The sequence below is a fragment of the Rhodamnia argentea genome, chromosome 10 (assembly GCF_020921035.1).
Source record: "Rhodamnia argentea isolate NSW1041297 chromosome 10, ASM2092103v1, whole genome shotgun sequence".
NCBI classification, from domain to species: Eukaryota; Viridiplantae; Streptophyta; class Magnoliopsida; order Myrtales; family Myrtaceae; genus Rhodamnia; species Rhodamnia argentea.
The window spans coordinates 6,661,225-6,680,516 of NC_063159.1; the positions used below are offsets into that span (position 1 = coordinate 6,661,225).

At 42.8% G+C, this 19,292-nt stretch overlaps 3 protein-coding genes and 1 pseudogene across 3 annotated transcripts; 1 reads left to right on the forward strand and 3 right to left on the reverse strand.

Moving 5' to 3' along the window:
* The first annotated feature begins 900 nt into the window (after positions 1 to 900).
* Positions 901 to 5,026, forward strand: LOC115750595 (transcription elongation factor TFIIS). Its single transcript, XM_030688063.2, has 3 exons — positions 901 to 1,127; positions 1,285 to 1,473; positions 3,497 to 5,026. Exons 2-3 carry the CDS (start codon positions 1,309 to 1,311, stop codon positions 4,460 to 4,462), a joined length of 1,131 nt encoding a protein of 376 aa, XP_030543923.2. The 5' UTR covers positions 901 to 1,127; positions 1,285 to 1,308; the 3' UTR covers positions 4,463 to 5,026.
* Positions 5,027 to 6,538: 1,512 nt separating this feature from the next.
* Positions 6,539 to 7,840, reverse strand: LOC115750596 (myosin-1). Its single transcript, XM_030688064.2, has 3 exons — positions 7,167 to 7,840; positions 7,011 to 7,058; positions 6,539 to 6,733 (listed from the first exon to the last, which is right to left on the reverse strand). Exons 1-3 carry the CDS (start codon positions 7,653 to 7,655, stop codon positions 6,638 to 6,640), a joined length of 633 nt encoding a protein of 210 aa, XP_030543924.1. The 5' UTR covers positions 7,656 to 7,840; the 3' UTR covers positions 6,539 to 6,637.
* A 2,578-nt stretch (positions 7,841 to 10,418) lies between these two features.
* Positions 10,419 to 16,218, reverse strand: LOC115750593 (annotated as a pseudogene).
* LOC115750594 (pentatricopeptide repeat-containing protein At5g18390, mitochondrial) lies at positions 13,079 to 15,576 on the reverse strand. Its single transcript, XM_048285963.1, has 2 exons — positions 13,890 to 15,576; positions 13,079 to 13,725 (listed from the first exon to the last, which is right to left on the reverse strand). The coding sequence occupies exon 1, from the start codon at positions 15,281 to 15,283 to the stop codon at positions 13,904 to 13,906; it is 1,380 nt and encodes a 459-aa protein (XP_048141920.1). The 5' UTR covers positions 15,284 to 15,576; the 3' UTR covers positions 13,079 to 13,725; positions 13,890 to 13,903.
* Positions 16,219 to 19,292: the final 3,074 nt, after the last annotated feature.

The following is a 19,292-nucleotide window of genomic DNA, read 5'->3' on the forward strand; positions in this document are numbered from 1 at the left end:
GATGTAGGGGCGGTGCTTTGCGGTGATCGCCATCGTGAGGTTGCGTTGATAGAGAATAGATTGTTGTGCCATGAAATTGGCAGTAAAACTATTTATCGCGAAGACCATCAAAATTTAGACACGTGTCAAAATCAAGTGAAGGAGACAACAAATGAATACATAACTCGCCACGACGAATCAACATCCAGCATAACAGTTCCAAGGCATTGCTCATCTCCGATGCTTATATCTACCTCTGAGAGATTAAGTAAAGAGTTCAGAGAGAGAGAGAGAAGGGGGAGGGGGATACCTTTAGTGGGCCAGGCCCAAGTGATGAGGAAGGGCCAACGGAGTAACTGGATTCACTGAACTCAAACTAGCCCAAGAAACCACAAGCCCGGCCCACAGAAGGACCACCGGTGACCACATCAACGAGTGAGCCAGCAATCATGGCCGCCGGCCAACTCCAACAAGTCGCTTCAGGCGTGGCTTTCGTGCCTTCACGATCTCGGATGAGCCGATGGGACCGTGGTTCTGGGAATCGGCCTCAGACATTTTTGGCATTGATTCGTCTAGAACTAGGGAGCTGTCCCTCTTGAAAGGTAAGCGATACCAGCCGGTGTACACATGCCTTAAGCGTTGGAAAGCTTATCCACGGACATTGGCTCGGATCGTTTCCCTTACATGTCTTGAACCGGACCCGACAAAAAACACGCCGTGGATTTTACGCCGGCATTCCAGAAGGTTCTTCACAATCACTAATCGAATAATCAAAATTATAACCCTATGTGGAAGCAGAATCCAAACAAATTGGGATTCCCAATTCGTACTGCATGAGGAAATTCATCAACGTGACCATATATAACAAAGAATCCTTGCCCGGAACTGCAATTGAACAGGAAACTCGGCCATTTGTTGCAGATTGATCACCAGCCGTCCATTCTCGGAACAAGGATCTTAGGAATGCTATAACCACCGTCGATCCCTATCAAGTCTCCTCTCCCTCTCTCTCCTCTTATATATATATATACGAGAATGTTCAGCGGACAAGGCAGCAAATCTGGAGGAGAATTCCGAAGCGATTAAAACCTTTTCTTCGACGCGGTGACTCTGCGCCGAGCTCCGCCTTGTCCGACCCAAACCCTCCGGTAGTTTCCCAAGATCTCTGTCCATTACTGCCGATTCTCGCACTTACATCGTCCGATTTTCTTGATTTTCTTGCTTGTTTGAGTGTGCGATTTGTAATTGATGTGCGCTCATTTGTCTTTTTGTTTGGTCAATGCCTGGGTCGCTATGGGGTTCTAGGGGAGTCTCTGGGGCCGCAATCCGATGGACAGAGAGCTGGTGGAGCTCTTCGAGAGGGCGAAGAAGGCCGCCGATGCGGCGGCCAGTGACGGGGTGTCGTCGGATGATCCTGAGGTTTCCCGGTGTGTGGACGCTCTGAAACGGCTCAAGGGCTTCCCGGTTTCTTACGACGCTCTCGTGGCCACTCAGGTAAATTTTCTTGAATTGGCAGAACTCGGTAGAAGAGTAGAGTAGCGAAAGGCAGGATTTTTGAGTCTTTGAGAATGCAATTTGTGGAATTAGAGAGTTATGTTTTTTGCTTTGTAAACGTTAGAATGAGAAGTGGACGACCACCTTAATTTGAGTGACGCAGTTGAGTGTTGACGTTTGATCTGTCAATTTTCGAATTGAGTTCTTTGCTAGTTTTGCTATTCTTATGGATAAGGTGGAGGAAGAAAAAAAATCCCTTTTTGCTCTTTCTATTGGCCTCTCTATCTAGCTTGTTCTAAAGACATTATCTTTTATTATGTGTATTCAGTCCGGGTATTTGTTGGTTTAGTAAATCTAGCAATGCCGTAGCAATTGTTGGCAGTTGACCATTTCTTCCAGGCCGGGCCTCTCTCTCTTTTCTTCCATATCCAGTAGCTACCTGGTTGATGGTACTTGTTACTAAAATGCTGGGCTTCTTTGGTGCTTTTACATGTGGATGGTCATGGTTGTCAAGAGAAGGAAAAATCCTCAGGAAATTGCATGCTCGAATGGGGGACCTAAAACAAGAGAAGTCTTTCCCCATCAAACATATTGGAGTACATGCTCTGGTATATCGTATAGCCATTTGTCCACATAGGTGGATAAAAATTTTTAGTTGTCAAAAGAAGGGAATATTCTAGCAGTTATTGAGAGACTATGCCGCGGTCAAGGATTCGATACCATAAGGAGTGATATTATTTGTCTTGATTGTTGGAACTTTAGCCGTTATGGGTGTGCCAAACAAGAGATGGTTGCCTGGGATGAACATCAACATCTCATTCGAAAGAAGCACGAGCACACAGCTTGGGGTCCCAGGGATGGACTGGTGACGTTACTAACTTAATTGACCTGATATATATATTGTTCCACAGGGCTGAATACAGGGAATCCTTGGTTTAGTACCATTAGTGTAAGATTTTAAAGCCATCAAAGTTGATTTGATAGGTGCGATTTTTCTTTTTCTTTTTTTTTTTTTTTTTTGGAGGGGGGGGGTTAACGAGCTGTAACACCTTTCTTGACTGTAAGGCCATCACAGCCAAGACAGTGATGTTGTCATGTGATGGCTGATGCCACCACAGTGCACATGAGGTCTCTTAAATTTTCGTGAGAGTGGACTGCCTCTAGGTCAATCCTCTGATTCTTTTAAAGAATTAGGGGAATGAGAGCAGGGAGGCCATTAGATCATAGATGCATACTTGTTCTCTTGCGGAATTACAGCAGGAGAAGATTTCATGGTAAGAGTCCAGGAGGAAAGCTAATATTTACAATTTCTTTGTCCTTTATCTTTTTCATTTTTTTTTTTTTTTTTGGTGGTGGGGGGTGGGGGAGGGGGTGCTCTAACAGCTTTCTAGACCGCAATTACGGCCAAGGAGGCAGCGATGCTGTCACTTGATGACTGATGCAGCCACAGTGCACATCTTTATAACTGTTGTGGTGGTTTAGAGGAAAAGCAAGTTGTAGCTGTGCTTTCTAGGATGTGGTGAAATCTAAAACCTCCTCGACATGATTTGCATATCCTTTGTGTTAGCTGTTTTCTTTTGGGGTTTTAGTGATGATTGTTCTCTGTAGCGATATTTCAGGTTTTCAGTGGTCTTACATTGTTCTTTTGGGAATACATAGGCTCATATTCATTGTACAGCAAAAACAGAATTTACTTTTTCCCAAGGGGGATAATAGGCTTGAAGAGACTGTTGGATGCGATAATTTCACATGTCAAATACCTTTAAAAAGATCATGAGAAATTGGTATCATGGGTTATTATCTTGGTGCTGGACTCGCTTTTAGTTTTTTTTCCTTGTCCCACATACCTGTTCTTTCCTGCTTTATTACGACTCCAAAACCTTTTACTTAGTTGTTTTGTGCATTCATGGTGGAGGAATCCACTGGTGAACTTGATTCCTAGTTTGTTTTCACTTATTTGAGGAAGTTGCATAAATTCTCTTTGTTATCCTCACATGAATGCTTTGATGGCAATTCCTTTCAGGTTGGGAAACGGCTTAGGCACCTAACAAAACATCCTACAGAGACAATCAAAACAATGGCTGCAGATGTGCTTGAGATTTGGAAGAAGATAATCATTGATGAGACAGCCAAAAATAAAAAGAAGTCCAGCAGTGATGATAAATTGTTGCAGAAAAATGAGAAAGCAGATAGCATCAAATTTGAGAAGGGGCAGAAGGCAGGTGCAGTAAAGGTCGATAAATCTTCACATGTAGAAACAGTGAAAGTTGAGAAAATTTACAAAGGTGATTCCACCAAGTTGGTGTCAAGTTCTCAAACCACCAAAGTTGAGAAAAATGTTGTAGACACACTTACTCTAATGTCTGAGAAGAATGACAGAGAAGTCAAAGAAGAGAAACAGCCATTGAACACTAAAAAACCATTAGCTGGGTCTAATGCTCCTCCGAAGTTGACAGGATTGGTCAAGTGCAATGATTCTCTTCGTGACAAAGTTAGAGAACTACTTGTTGAGGCACTGTCTAAGGTTGTCAGCGAGGCTGACGATGATATTAAGAACGAAGTAAATGCATGCGATCCAATCCGAGTTGCTGTCACCGTTGAATCCCTCATGTTTGAGAAGATGGGTCGGTCCAACGGAACCCAAAAATTCAAATATCGATCGATCATGTTCAACATCAAGGACCCGAACAATCCAGACCTAAGAAGGAAAGTTCTTCTTGGGGAAGTTAAACCAGAGAGGCTCATCACAATGACCCCAGATGAAATGGCCAGTGATCAAAGGCAGCTTGAGAATCACCAAATTAAAGAGAAAGCTTTGTTCGACTGTGAACGTGGTGGCCCGCCAAAAGCCACAACTGATCAGTTCAAGTGTGGTCGCTGTGGCCAGCGGAAGACTACTTATTATCAATTGCAAACTAGGAGTGCAGATGAGCCTATGACAACTTTTGTGACTTGTGTAAATTGTAACAACCACTGGAAGTTCTGCTGAATTGCGCAATCTATCGTATGGGTCGTCATCAGTTACTCGGTGAAACCATCTTTAATTTCAGGAGACCGACCTCGTGAATTCGTTTGTTCCTGGAAGATTAGTTGTGGGCATTATCCAGCTGTGGCTGAGGTCGTGACGACAAGCACCAAAGCATGTCTGGTACATTATCATTGATGTGGTGTTTGTAAGCCTCTCATTTGTTCTCTTCTGTAGAATATAAGTTGTCTGTGGATGCATGCTTTGCGGAATCCATGGGTCATGTTTAATGTAGGCTTTCATAGCTCCACAGTAGGTGCAGTGTGCTCCTCAAGAGGCCCCAATTCTTGGTCAAGATCTCGACCACATTGGTTGAGAGTAGTAAGGGTGATATGGGCTATCTTGGGTGATAGAGTTTTCTGTTTTAATCAGAGTAGTAGCTAGAGCTAATTCTCTGCAGACTCTCTAAATGACTTTCAATCTATTTTTCATTGAACTGCTTTTCTTGGTTTGTATCTTAAATAACTCCGTTAATCAATTTCTCTTGGAAGTCTTTGGATATAAATCTAGATCTTTGTGTTGCATGAATACCGTGGTACTGGTTATTGTGAAACATGCTCACTGGGGTAAAAGTCATTCAGCATGCTTGCTTTGAGGTAGCTCCTACCACTTGGCAGTTCATTACTTTTCTTTCTCTGTCACAATCATCACGCGCGTATGGTTGTGGCCATCGGGGAAATTGCTGTTTTGCATGTTAGATCTCTAATTTGACCATTTCAATCAGTTAATGTGCTGATTTTAAAGAATGTGGTGGCTTGTCTCGGTTATTTTGCATGGTAAAATTGTCACAAGCCCTCCCACAGGAAACACTTGAGTCCTTAGCTTTATTGGGATGTTTGTTACCGTTCATTAGAGTTTGTCTTGTAAATGCTATGCTAATCCTCCCCTGGCGTTCCCCTGTACAAATTGGAGATAAGTGGGTTGTGTTTCGAACTCGTTTGACTTGATGAATTCTGTTGGACTTGCAAGTTGGAGTTGGGGGCTCGTTTCTTCTCGGGTGTTATGACTACATGCGTCATGTGCCGCCTGTTTCAATCATCCAAATGAATGATTAAATAGCTACTTAAATCTTGAATCGATCTCTTCCCATCCGCCTCTCCGGAGACAATTAATATTTGCAGTCGCGAGTTTAGGGGCAGCTATGCGGGGATCGTTAACCGGTGCAATATTATTTCGATCCTTGATTCAATCGGGTACACACTGCTTGTCCCACGTATTAAAGAGTCAGCAATTGCCCAAACAGTGCGACGCCATCCAAGTTGCAACCTATTCTTGTTTCCCCCATATTGCAGGGTGCGCTTTAAAGCCACAACCAAGGTTGGTCCCTATACAGCTCCGGGAGCCCCGTCACAAGATGTTGAGTGAGTCATAGTAAAAAGTCTTAATAGGTAATCGGAACATGGCACAATATTTTGAGTGAGTCCCAACGAGGAAAGCCGGGAAATGGATACAACACAGCAGGTGCAAGCGAACTTGCTCGGGGAGTAAGGTTCTTGACGCTCGCAGCATCGTGACCCTAACTTGGATTTGCTACATGAAACCCGCCCCTGCCCCTGCCCCTGCGGCCAGTAGGTCATCTGAAGAAACAAGTGAGGACATGTTCAAGTTCTACGCTTAGCCATGATTTTAGCACCATATTTTAGAATTGGACTGTCGTCTGAGTTCCCTTTTCCCTCATTGGGGTAAAAAAAAAAAAAAATTGGGGCAAGGTTATGCACGGAATGGAAGATGGATCATTGAGACAAGAGACGCAAATGGAACCCATTTGAAGTAACTCAAACTTGTACGGAGCCATCTTTAAGGATTGAAGGGATAAAATTACCCCCTCAATAGGATGTATGGAAAATCACTAGGAGAACTCACAAGCCATGGCGGTTAAAACAGAACTTGAATGAAACGATCAGGGAGTCGCTCCGATCCCTCATAGGAGAAGCTCTAGGAGCACCATCGGGTGTCTTGATGACTAATGCCGACTCGACCACACATCAGACGCCGTGGACCTGCCGAATCCCCTGTAGCGGCACATACGCGCTTAGCGTGTGATGCTTTTGCCGAATCTTCCATGTACTTCAACGAGGAAAGTGAAGTTACAAACAAATTTCTGAATCAAAACCCAAATACAAGAAAATCAGTATCGAATCAATCCCCATCTGCACTCGATTTCGAAGAGACAGAGCTCCGGCTCGGCGCTTCACATTCCCCCACCGATTCCTCTCTGTTCTCCAATTTTGGTTCCTGAAAAAAAAAATTGTCAAAAGGAAAAAAGAAAATAAATAAATTATTGTATTGTCTAAACGAAAGAGCAACAACCTAATGAGTAGAACAGAAAATGCAATCAGCAAACAACCGAGATGCCGGTACGGCTCTCGATTCGATTCAAACAAACATTGGATTGGATCCAGTCTGTTGCTTAACGCGATTTGGTTTGGGTTTTAGCCTAAAACGAACCAGTTCTTACTTTGCCAGGACTAGGACCGCAATCGGAAGAAAATGGCAGTTCATTCATGCTTACCTGATTGATGTGAGACCTCTCTCTCAGCGATCGAATCGGCGACACTCTCTGATTCGACAAAAGAAGACAAAAAAACCCTAGACTTTCTCAGTAATCTCCACAAAAAAATCAAGCTCAAAATCTGTCGGCAACGTCATCGGTTCCAAGTGGGCTTACCTCGAGCGAAAGCTTGAGCTGCTTCAATCGGTACAGCCGATCCACCTCGATCTCGAGCAGCTTCTGGACCTCCCCCCACTCCTCGACCTCCCTCATCTTGGTCGCCAGGAACCCGTCCCTCTCCTTCAGCACGGCCTCCGTCCTCTCCCCGTCCGCCTTCAGCCTCTCCAGCTTCTTCCTCACCGCGACCAGCTCCTCCGCTAGCGACGAGTCCAGCTGCTCCACCTTCGCCGGAGGAGTCGCGGCGGCGCGGGGCGACGGCGGCGGATAGGGGCGGTTCTCCTTGTCCGACTCGAGGAACACCGGCGAGGTCTCGATCCCGATCCCGATCCTCTCAGGCTTCGGCTTCGGTTTCGGCTGGTCGCCGGAGGGAAGAGGGGCCGGAGAGTTCCTAGGCTGGAGAGGCTTCCGGCCCGGCTTGCGCCGGAGCTTGTCGTCTCCGACTCCGGCCGGCGAAGGTTGGAGCGCTTCTTGCATCTTCACGCCCATGGAGTCTCTGCGTGGAAGCAAATGGGGCTGTGAAGGAGCACAGACACGGAGCGGAATCGAGAGTGCTGCGAGGGCGAAGTGGGAAGATGAAGATTGAAGTTCGGGTTTCGAATTTGAACGGGCCGAGGCGGTTAACGGCTAGAAAAGTTGGTGGAATTGGTGCTTTAATTTAATTCTTGTGGAGCGGTCCATGGCCAATTACAAGTGAGGCAAAATTTTTCTTTGACAAAAAAAAAAATGTTTAGGAGAATCTTTTTTCCGTGCTTTTTTCTTTTTGTTTGAGCATGGGATTGGAATCTAATTTTTTTTTTCTTTTGGTAAGAAAAGTGAGTATCCTTTATTCATCGATTAGGGTTCAAAGAAAACGAGCCCAACACAAGGGTGTCACAACATAAGAGATCCCATAAGGTTTGCGGGTTTACATAACCAAAAAGCAGGAAGATAGTTCGAGCGAAGAGCCTTTGAAATCCAATCAGCAACTTGATTTGCGGGTCTCCCACGACAGGCTACGGTAAGATTAGCATAGCTCTGATTGGAATCTAATTGACTAGTGGAAAATAGTGGTTGTTGCTGGGAAATGAAAGCTGGACTATATGTATAACAACGTCATAAGTTTCACCTCGAATTTTGATGATTGGAGGCAAATTTATTCATACAATAGTTTAGAAAGATGTTTTAGTAGTAGCTCATTTAGCGGCCACATTTGGACCGATGCGGAGATCACGGCTCTCGGATGTAAAAGCAAGCGCGATCTTGCTTTGTCTCGTGGGATCAACACGAGAAATGGTCAATGCGTTCGATGCCGCCCCCGATGCGGGACACTCCAGGGTGCTAGGGCACTTGATAAAGGACGAAAAGATTGTTCTTTTGCGGCTCGGACGAAGGACCCATTGTATTACATCCTCGGGATCTCGATGTTAGTGCAATCAAGTCCTTTTGCAGCCAATTCCTATCACCGGTCGAGTGCTCGATCGTAGGGCCATGTGTCACGGATCGAGATTTTCGTGGCACAACCGATCGATCATATGGTCGAGAAGAACCTCAAGACTTGAAGTGTCTAGGGTTTCTCTAGAGTTTTCTACCATTCTCTACAATATTCTCAGGTGCGGACGATACGGTAATTGTCCCGTACTCTAGAACTTTGCTATTTATGGTGGTAGTTGAGTAGAAGGGAAGATGCAATATAAGCCATTAAATCGAGTATGAATCAACGGTTGTTATGAGATGCCCTCTACTATATAAAGAGGTGTTCTCCCTTCATTTTGATTATCCAAGAAAGAAATACAAAGCATTGTTGTCCAAGAAAGAAGTACAAAGCGTTGTTGTCCAAGAGCTTCTCTCTAGAACTCTGTTCTATGAGTGAGCTTCTCAAACTCAACTTGCCCTCGACCCTTGTCGAGCTCGAGTCAAATTTGATCGGGTTAAACACGAGTCAAATTTGATCGGGTTAAACACGAGCTATGTAGCATTGACACAATGCTGACACATGATTTTTCAAAAAATAAAAAATTTCAATATGTTGGGACATGTGTATTTAATATACATGATGAATTATTATTATTTTTATGATTGTTTTAATTAAATTAATTTGTTTCAAATTCATAAATAAATAAATAACACAAAAATTAAAATAACATGATAGCCACAATGGTGGCGTAAATGAAGGCAATGCCGGCCTCCGAGTGCATCGGATGGTACAGGTGCTAATCCGGCCCCTGCTGTAAACCCCTCTCCAAATTTGGAGCGGCCACCTAAGGACCCTTCGGTTGTAATTGATCCGTAGAAGAAAGAAAAATAAGCCATCAAGATGGAGGAAGAGATTAAGAGACTCGCCAAGATTGAGGAATGCTTGGCTAGTAAGGATACAAGCTTTCGCGCTTTGATAAAGTGAAACCGTTTGAGAAAATCGAGGTTCCTTCTGATTACAAGGAGCCCGATTTCGTAAGAAAGTATAACCGGACCGGATGTCCCAAGGCGCATCTAAAGTACTACCTGCGCCGCATGTCCCAATTCTTAGACAATATCCCGTTGTTGGTCAATACTTTTCAAGAAAGTCTATCTAGGGCAGCTTTAGCATGGTTTATCGAACTGGAACCCGAAAGGCTCGCTGACCGGGACAAGTTAGCCGATGAGTTCCTTAGGCAATATAAGTTTAATACTCTGACGACCCTTACTATGGAGGACCTTTTGAGGATCACTAAAGGGAAGAATGAGGCCGTTCGCGCCTATGCTCAAAGGTGGAGAGCTTTAGCCGTGCAAGTGAAACCACATGTCCCCGAAGAAGAGTTGGTGGATATCTTCCTCAAAGCATTACCCTTTGATTACTTCGATAAGTTGAACACCTCTGGGTGTTAAACGTTCGCGCACTTAATTAAGGTGGCGGAACGTCATGAATGGGCGTTGCGGGAGAAGAAGATACCTGACTCGTCCTTTGGGCGCCAATATCCTGTAAGAAGAGATAGGGAGCAAACCGATGATGTGGCGTTTGTCCCTCACCCACCTAAACCGAAAAAGTTCTCACCTCCTACCCTTACCCAATGATCTTCTTCTTCGACCGTCCCTAAACCGCCGGAGCCAAGGAAGAAAAATCCACCTGTTTTTACCCCACTACCTCGACCTTTGTCTAAACCGCTACCCATGCTACTTGAGAATCGATTGGTTGCGAAAGAACCTCCTAGAGCAAGTAAAATTGGAATACAGTGTAGCCTAAAGCCCAACAAAAACCCTATTAACCCAAATGTTTCTAGATATTTACACTTACTGCTAGGCATTACTCTCATCAAACAGAACTCGAGTCTCATGGTAAGCTATGATAGTTGACTCAATTGTGGAGACCGGAGCCACATCACCGGTTTGATAATCTCCCAAATAACTGATGAGAAATCGAGTCTCATAGTAAGTTCTGATAGTTGACTCAATTGTGGAGACCGGAGCTATAGCACCGGTTTGATAATCTCCCAAATGACTTCTTGAGACTAGGTGAATAAGAGCAATACCAAGCTCATCAAGTGACATAAGATGACGTTCTGTGTAAGGATTCCTTTGCTGAAAGGCATGCATGGAAAGTGCAACGAAAAATGGCTTGGTGTAATTCCACATTCGGATTGTGCAAGTCAGCAAATTATCGCATAAACCCACCCAGCAATCTACAACAAAGTGGATGTCAGAAATTATACAGAAATGTAAAAGAGAGCTGGAGTGAAGTTTTAATAAAAGCCTTTTATACTGCCTTCTATGAGTAGCTTCACAACAATTTGTTATTTAACTTTTAGATCGAAGAATGGTGCACATTACGAATCTACAAAACCAGAGTGTCTATTAAAAATCACTAAACAGGATAATGAATCGTACACGACCTCCTAAATCTGAACTTGTTCTAATCATATGTTAAAGCATAGTTATGGACATTGACTATGTATTCTATTTTGCCGTCACGAAAATAGTGGTCTTTTCTAGATAAAAAATTAACTCGGAACGGAACAGAACAGAAACACACATATATGTCAAAGAGAATTTTTTTTTTCAATTCAATCGACTAATCTCGACATGGCAAGTTGTCGAGTCCTTTCGAAAACCACAACGATCAATATCCGATTCGCCCGATGATTAGCGTACTATAAATATAGAGCGCACAACATGATTATTTCTATTTGTAACTCTATTCGTTGGATGGACAAGCGACATGATCTTTTCGGAGCACAATACGGTTCTGACTATGAAATGGGACTATGTGTCATTTGCGTAAAATGAAACGATTGAAAGGTGAGAATTGAGTAGTCACGTAAATCTCTTCATGTGTACATTAGTTAACGGATTATATTGAATACAAATATTATGACGTAATAATTCCATGAATGAAATGGTTAAAATATGTAAAGTTTAAGCGAGTAAGGTGGGGTAGTCAATAATGTTTGGCTCAAAATGAAAAGGCAATCGTTTGTGGTAGGGGTCAAAACACCAGAACCCGTCATGGCAGTCCGTCTAGTTATATCGATAGTTCGTTGATGTACCGAGTCGCCTGATTAATTTCCGTTTCATCTCGAATTTGCCTGAAATCTCTTTAACGGGTAGTCAAATTCCATCCATTGTTGTTGTGACCATGGGCAAAGTATTCATACATTTGGTGTACCGCGCGTCACCCACACCTGAGAAACGAGCCAATCGTGCCGCGCACAATCACTTTTCGGAAAAGTTACGGGCACATTTCTTCACATAACTGGTGCAATTCTTCCACATGGTCTATCACTAGAAAATATGGTCTGGGAGAACTGACTCTTCATGTCTGGATCTGATCATAATGTTTGGTTTCAGCTGAAAGAGAGACTTCTTGTTTGTGGACAGCTTGCTTGCCTCGAGAGCGATCAGATCCACAAGCTTAGATGATTATTCATGCTCTGGGTGTGTTGATGCACCAGATTTGTGTACCACTTTAGGCACTCTACAATGTTGAGCAGGAGATGATTTGGAAATATACTTCGTAAGAAAGCAACATCTGACTTTCCCAAAAAGCATTCACTACAAGGAATGATGTCTGAATTATTGGAAAGATCCAACACCAAAGAACTATGAATCCTCGAAGTCAGAATATGCCCTTATGCCCCTTTTGCGTCCACTGATCAGATCTAGTGCAGAGCTCAACGCTTTATTCAGAATATGCCCTTATGATGTCTGATGGCTTGCAGATGTAATCATCAGTCTGATGTGTGTAGCATCTAGTGAAGTCACAGAAGATTCCTCGTGATTTCTAAGATGTTGGTGACTAATACAAAGTGGAGGAGAAAAAGTTGTTCCTTTTGAAGCATATGCTGAGAAGATCCTGCCACTACAAACGCCTACAAAAAGGCACTCAAAAGCCCTTCAAGCTCTTCACTTTCTAAGCAGAATAAGAGGGACTTCTCTGAGTCAGTTTCTGGATCAGAGCTTGATTCATCCGGGGTGTGTGACTCCAGGTCCTGATGGGTCATGAGATGATCGGAAGGCAAAGATGCAGCGCCTGTGACGATGGTTATGATGAGAAGGCAGGGTGACCCACAACAATGCCAAAGGACATCATTTAGGGCAACTACTATCTTTGGCAATCTAGACAGGTCTATCTGAGATTTTGATTTACTATGTGTCTGGATCCTTCAGATGGAAGTCTCTGGTCTTCTTGTTTGCAATGTCGGTCATGTCGTATAAATCTGGCCTTCATGCTGGCACGCTTCTTTCTGACGGAATAATACTGTCTCCGGCCTCTTAATATTGTGATGTAGGTGGAAGTACATTCCATGCGTTTGTTCTCTTTTGTAATCAAATCTGAACAGAAACCTTGAAGATTTTCTTCTCCTTTTCGTTTTTCTAGTCGGCCATGTTTCTCTCTGCCGGTGTTCCCGACTCAATAATAGTTTCTGGAATTACAAGACCTTCGATTATTAAAGGTTTCTGATCCCAACGGAATTTTGCAGAGCTTCCACATAAAGATGAATTCAATAATGTTATTAAAGCACAAGCAGGAGAAAGGGTAGAATTGGCCTGTCCAATATCCCAGTTCGAAACAGGAACTGTCTGCTGACATAACTCTACTCGATTACATAATCATCAACGATGGTCAGCTTCCATCGATCCCCACATCAAACAACCATGAATGCTATCTTCCTTAAAAAGTTCAATCCAAAGCAACAGATCCTGCAAGAAATTTTATATGGCATCTTCTGTTGCAGCTTCAACCCAAAAGACAGAAGTCCTAGCATCATAGATTCATAATGGCTGCTCCGAGGTCTTATCTCCAAACTCCAGAGGCTCTGTTAACACCGACTCCACCGAGACAAAGCAGAAAAACTTAAAGATCAAATCCAGGAAAAAATAAAATAGTTACTAGGTGTTCAACAAAAAGAAGCCAGTCATACTGCGCTTATGCCAAACCATGTTCATCCAATTTTTCTTCTTTTGGCATATCCAATTCAAGCTTCTCCAATGTGCTTTCTACTCTTGGACTTGTTCTTCAATTATACCCTAGTAATAGTCACTGCACAACAAACTGGATGCCTTAAAAGTGGGACAAAGCCTCTAAGACCCTCCTCGATCAGTCCCCTACTTGATTTGAGGGCACACGGATTGTCAAGCCAGCAAATGTGTGGAAAAGAAAACTTAAGGAGAAAGATTGATGGATATAACATTGGATAAGAATCTGCAAATTCAGGACTTCCAGGTGACATCACGTCTTAAATGAAGAAGATGATACGTTTCAGCAGTAAAATAGCCATCATCAATCACTGTTGGGATACCTCCAACTGCATCAGCTTTTCAGCTAGATCATGCTTTCCACAACTCTGCAAGCCATCAGTAACCATGTCAAAGCACCGGGAAATGGGTGTAAAGCCAAACTCAGTCATCTCCGCCAGATAGTTAGCAGCCTCTACATACCTCCCTCCACGTGCCGACATAGTTATCAACATTGTATAAACAGGCCGATTAGGTGGATGCCCCTTAAGTTTCATTTCGCTGAAGAAACTAAATGCATCATCAAACTGTCCTCTCCTACACATCCCTTTTATTATAGGTGCATATAGACTAGGAAAAGGCTTATGTCCATCCTCAATTGATTTATGCAGAAGCCTGAAAGCCTCATCAATCATTCCCGCCTTAGAAACAGCTGGTATCAAAAGCTTGTAAGTACCGATGTCGGGACATAGTCCTAGTTTGCATACGCTATGATAAAGACTAAGACAAAAATCAAGCTCCCCAGATTTCACAATGGCTTCCAACAAAGAATTAATGGTCCCAACATCAGGCACAAAGCCTTCCTTAGTCATCTTCCTCACCATTTCCTTAGCAGACTCCAAATAACCTGCATTCAACAGCCCTTCAATCAAAAGATCACGACCCCTCACTGGAGGATTAAACCCTTTTCTACTCATCTCCTCTAAAAAGTCCTGTGCCTCCCTCATCTTACCAGCCGAGCACCAGCCATTAACAAGGATTGCAAAGGTTCTCTTGTCCGGAACCTCTCCTTTTCTGATCATCCGCCTGATCAGAGCATAAGCCCCATGAAACATCTTAACTTCACAAAGAGCAAACAGCAAAGAATTGTGAACATCGATATTCTGCTTGCAATCAAAGTGCTTCAACTTATTGAAGATCTCGACTGCCTGATCAATAAGCCCATGCTTACCAAACTCCTCAATGATGAAACATCCAGTGTTTGGAGAAAGACCCAGATGCTGACTTTTCATTTGGTGGATGATCTTCCACATGGACTCATACTTCTTGGTTTGAGCCAAGATCTTGACAATCTCTTCGTATTCAACTGAAGTGGGGGCATAGGAAGCAGGCTGGCAGGTGCAAGCCCAGTTGAAGAACCGTAACGACTCGGTGCCGCAGCGGGAGCAGGCACGAAGGACACGGTAGACGAGGTCGGAGGTTAGGGAAACGCGCATCTTGTTGAGGGTCCGCTCCATGTAGTAGTCGTGGCGAACAATGTTGGTAATGTGCTGGACAACTGCAAAGTAGTCATCTTTCTTGCGGGTTTGCAGAGAAGATGCATCAAAGGAGGAAGCTGAAGGGAGGGTCTTTAGGTGACGAAACAAAGAGACGGGGATTTGGTTATTGGATTTGGGGAGGAGGAGGCGAGGAACTCTTGAGAAAAGCATTTTGCAATTGCCTGTCTCTGCCAAAAATAAGTGCGACTCCCATTCAAGGTTTCAAGTTAAGAAAACGCCCAGTTCAACGGGGAAGCAAACCATGGCAGTTTTCACCGGCATTTCGTCGAACGCTTCATCTGCAAGGCACGAAAGTCCGGACTCCTTCAAAACCATGGAAAACAACTCCGACGTCGAGAGTCGAGGAAGTCGCTCTTCTTGCAGCCGCCAATCAGGCAGAAGAGGGTGCGTGCCAGAGAAAACGTGACACGATCAAGACGAATTCGGCTATTGGAACCGGCTCTAATTTTCATCGGGCCTGCTTTGGAGACCCTGCTCATTGTGGGCAGAATCTAATTGGGAGTAACGTATGTGTCCGCCGTCAGAGCCAGAAGGCGCGCTTGGCCGCAAAAATTCAGAAGTTGGACCGCTGCGGCTCGAACGGACCGGACTCGCGGATTACTTCCTGATATCTAGATAGCCAGATATTTAGTCCCAAGCTCATAGATTATAAAACATAAAGTATTCGCTGATACAGGAGCGATGACCAGAATATCAGCCCATCGACGGAGTTGAATGTGGAGGATACCATCGGCCGTTGCTCCCCAACTTCTCCAGTCATCCACGCCTGTGTAAAGAACTACTGCATCTTTAGGAATCGTTGCCCTATCTATGAAAGATAAGGCGTCATCAGTGGCGCGACCGCTTTTACTTCTGCCCATTCACAGAAACACTGGCAGATATGCCCAAACCGTACAGGTACAGCCACCACACACCCGCAAGCCGCAAGCAAAATCCGTGGCTTCCTGCTATCATCCATCCCCATATGGCATCGATTGCCTTTCTTGACTCTTCCTTTGCCTTGATTCACTACCCATTGACCGGAAGTATTTGGTGGGTCACCGAAGCTTTTGCAACCGATCTAAGGATAGGTTCTTAATATCTGTTAAAGCATTAACTTTGAAGCAGAGGTATAAAACATCAACGTTACAGTCAGCTGTATACCATCCAACATCCGATCGTTTCTTTGGCCGTAACATTCACTCAATAATCAAACATACTAGAAGTCTACAATCACCGTGCTATATCAGTTCCTATGTCGAAAACCAGAACAACGAGTGATTGAACCAACACATGTATCAAACTTCTGAATGTGTTTGGGTTAGTGAATTTTTCAAGCGATTAAGAAACTTTTCACTATAGAATGTTTAGTACAGTGAATATCAACTTTTTATGTCAAAAAAGTACTTTTGAACTTTTTCATAACTAGCAATTTCTCTATTTTATAAGCAATTTTGCGTTGTAAAGGAAATTATCAATCTTAGTAACTCCCCAAAAAGATAAGTTTGGACAATAAGAAAACTTTTTACACATCAAAGTAAAACTTGTAATATGGTAGATAGAAACTTATTCATGCAATTAGAAAGTTTGTTTTGAGAAAATAAACATCGGCATATCTCTATCTATAGTGAGTTTCATTAATGCAAAATTGATAATTCTTTTTTAACATTAAGTAACAGTAAAAAGTCTTGGGAAAAATCCAAAAAAGGGCCCGAAGTTCTCATGTTTTCTCAAATAAGGGCCCCAAGTGAACATTGTTTCAAAAAAGGGGCCGAAGTCCTCATGTTTTCTCAAATAAGGGCCCCAAGTGAATATTATTTCAAATAAGAGCTTGAAATGACCATAAAATCTCAAAAAAGGGCATGATTTAAGGGCATCTTAGTCTTTTTACTTATTTAATTTTTTCTTTTTTATTATAGTTTTTGTTATCCGTTTCTCAAAAAAAAAAAAAAAAAAGAGGAAGTGGCCGTTCACTGGGGGGAAGGGCGGCCCTCCCGCCTGTGGCCACCGCCCCACCGTCGGAGGCCGGTAAGCGCGGGGCGGCACAAGCCGGCGGGGTCGCCGGCGCCTCGACGAGGGCCAGAGGCCCTCGCCTCGCTGGGGGTCGCGGCGACCCCGCGACCTCGTCGCGCTCGTCGAACCCCTACCGAAGAGTTGGTGGCGGCCACAAGCGGGAGGGGCAGCCCTCTCGCTCGGGCATAGCTTTTTTTTTTAATCGGGAAAAAGAAAAAAAATAATAAAAAAAATTAAAATGTGAAATAACGAAAACGCCCTTTAGGCCATACTCTTTTTTGAAACATTATAACCACTTCGGGCCCTCAATTAAAACGTATTATGTTACTTTGGGCCCTTATTTGAAACAATGTTCACTTGGGGCCCTTATTTGAGAATACATGAGGACTTCGGGCCCTTTTTTGGATTTTTTCCAAAAATACTAGTTGATCGGTAACTTTTACATTGCCACCTGGTGTGTGTGAATTACTTCAATCCTATAAAATTGAAGTATGCATTTTAGTATATATGTTTCGTTAAATTGTGTCATATCTAATATGAACATTCCTTTTTTTCGAAAAAGAAAGCGAAATTCTAAGTTCATAATATATATAATACACATTGATGTAAAATATATGGCTTCTATGACGGTAAAAATGATCGCTGTACAAAATTATATGGAAGAAAAAGGAAATATTAAATCCTTATATAATAACATTATATAAAAGGAAAATGCTAGAATATATATAATATATATATATATATATATGTTTATAAATATATATGTAAGAGTTGGTCGAAGTAAAGGTGAGTGAAGTTATATCGAGTTCAGCTTGATCAAAATGCTCATAGGAGACCATTCGCCCGAAGATTGAGAAAGACATTCTCCCACCGATTTTCCGTTGACCAAAGAATCCGAAGCTGCTGTGAAGACCAAAAAAAAAGAAAAAAAGAAAAAAAAATTTTGAAGCTCCTCTCTAGGTGGCGCTTTTGTATTGGTGGTTTATTGTATATCTGTGCATTTAATCACACCATATAATTTTGCACCATTTCCTCGTTTAACAATCACAAAATTACGGGAAGAGTTATAGTCCGGAGTAAGCTCGAATATAGAAAAATTAATGAGAATTGCTCGAGAACTCGGGTGTTGCTATGTTTCATGGAAAATGAATTATATAAAATAAATAAATTCTAAAAGAGATCACTTATATTACTTACAAAACTGAACGAACGAAAAATATTTTTTTCATCTGCGTAAACAATTAGATAATAAATTATTGGCGATACAAAAAATAATTTTTAATTAATTAGTTATTTCAAGCGATACGAACGATTATTTATTTTCCGCAAAACAAATGGATTGAAGAAATGTACGCGAATTTTAACGATCGCCCGAAAGGAATTCAAGACCAATAGAGAAAGACGGCATACACAGCCCATGTCAAAACTCTGCCAAAGCTATGTTTGGATATTCTCGGTGTTCGTCGCGTTATCTTTCTATTTTAGGGTGCGTTCGATTCGGTGAAACTGGAAAAATATTTTTCCTTTTTCAGTTTTGGCTTAGAGAATTCATTTTTCTAAATTTACGCGTCCATATTTTAGGAATGTAAAAATTAGAGACCCAATATTAGAGTGTCCAATCTAAATTCTTAAGAGGCTAAGCTACCATCCAAGAAAACCAAATCCCTTTTGGCCAACTAGCGAAGATAAACATTCGACAAGAGTCAATCTCCAGAATTTTGACTTCCATTTTGGGCCACCGCCGTCCAATCGGCGGCTTCAACGGTGCTCTCTCGTTCAAGAGGCGGACTGGACTCCACCCATTTGCCAGCTCGAAATGCATCTATGTATGTATGTTAAAAGATTGCGTGAACGATTGAGATAGCGTGACTAATCAATGTCCTTGTTGTCATTATTGGCAAACAATATACACAGATATATTAAGACCCATTATAGGAAAATCCATTTACAACATAAAAAATAATAAATTATGCCCACCGCTGTATCAATATCTAAAAATATATATTTTTTTGGTAGCGTGCTTGAGCTAGTGGTGAACCGACTTGTCCTTGTGTCGAGTTATGGCTCAAACCAGCGGTGAAGCACGACTTGGCCTAGGGGAAGCACGACTTGGCCTAGGGGTGCTAGCGCAGCGACCCCCTCCTTAAATCACTGACGCCTACAAGTT

What these genes read in the sequence shown, in the direction of transcription:
- LOC115750595 (XM_030688063.2), top strand. Translation starts at nt 1,309, where the DNA reads ATGGACAGAGAGCTGGTGGAGCTCTTCGAGAGGGCGAAGAAGGCCGCC. An exon ending in ACGCTCTCGTGGCCACTCAG is followed by an intron (nt 1,474 to 3,496) that starts GTAAATTTTCTT and finishes AATTCCTTTCAG; the next exon opens with GTTGGGAAACGGCTTAGGCA.
- LOC115750596 (XM_030688064.2), bottom strand. Translation starts at nt 7,655, where the DNA reads ATGGGCGTGAAGATGCAAGAAGCGCTCCAACCTTCGCCGGCCGGAGTC. An exon ending in AGCTCAAGCTTTCGCTCGAG is followed by an intron (nt 7,059 to 7,166) that starts GTAAGCCCACTT and finishes TTGTCGAATCAG; the next exon opens with AGAGTGTCGCCGATTCGATC. An exon ending in AGAGGTCTCACATCAATCAG is followed by an intron (nt 6,734 to 7,010) that starts GTAAGCATGAAT and finishes TTTTTTTTTCAG; the next exon opens with GAACCAAAATTGGAGAACAG.
- LOC115750594 (XM_048285963.1), bottom strand. Translation starts at nt 15,283, where the DNA reads ATGCTTTTCTCAAGAGTTCCTCGCCTCCTCCTCCCCAAATCCAATAAC.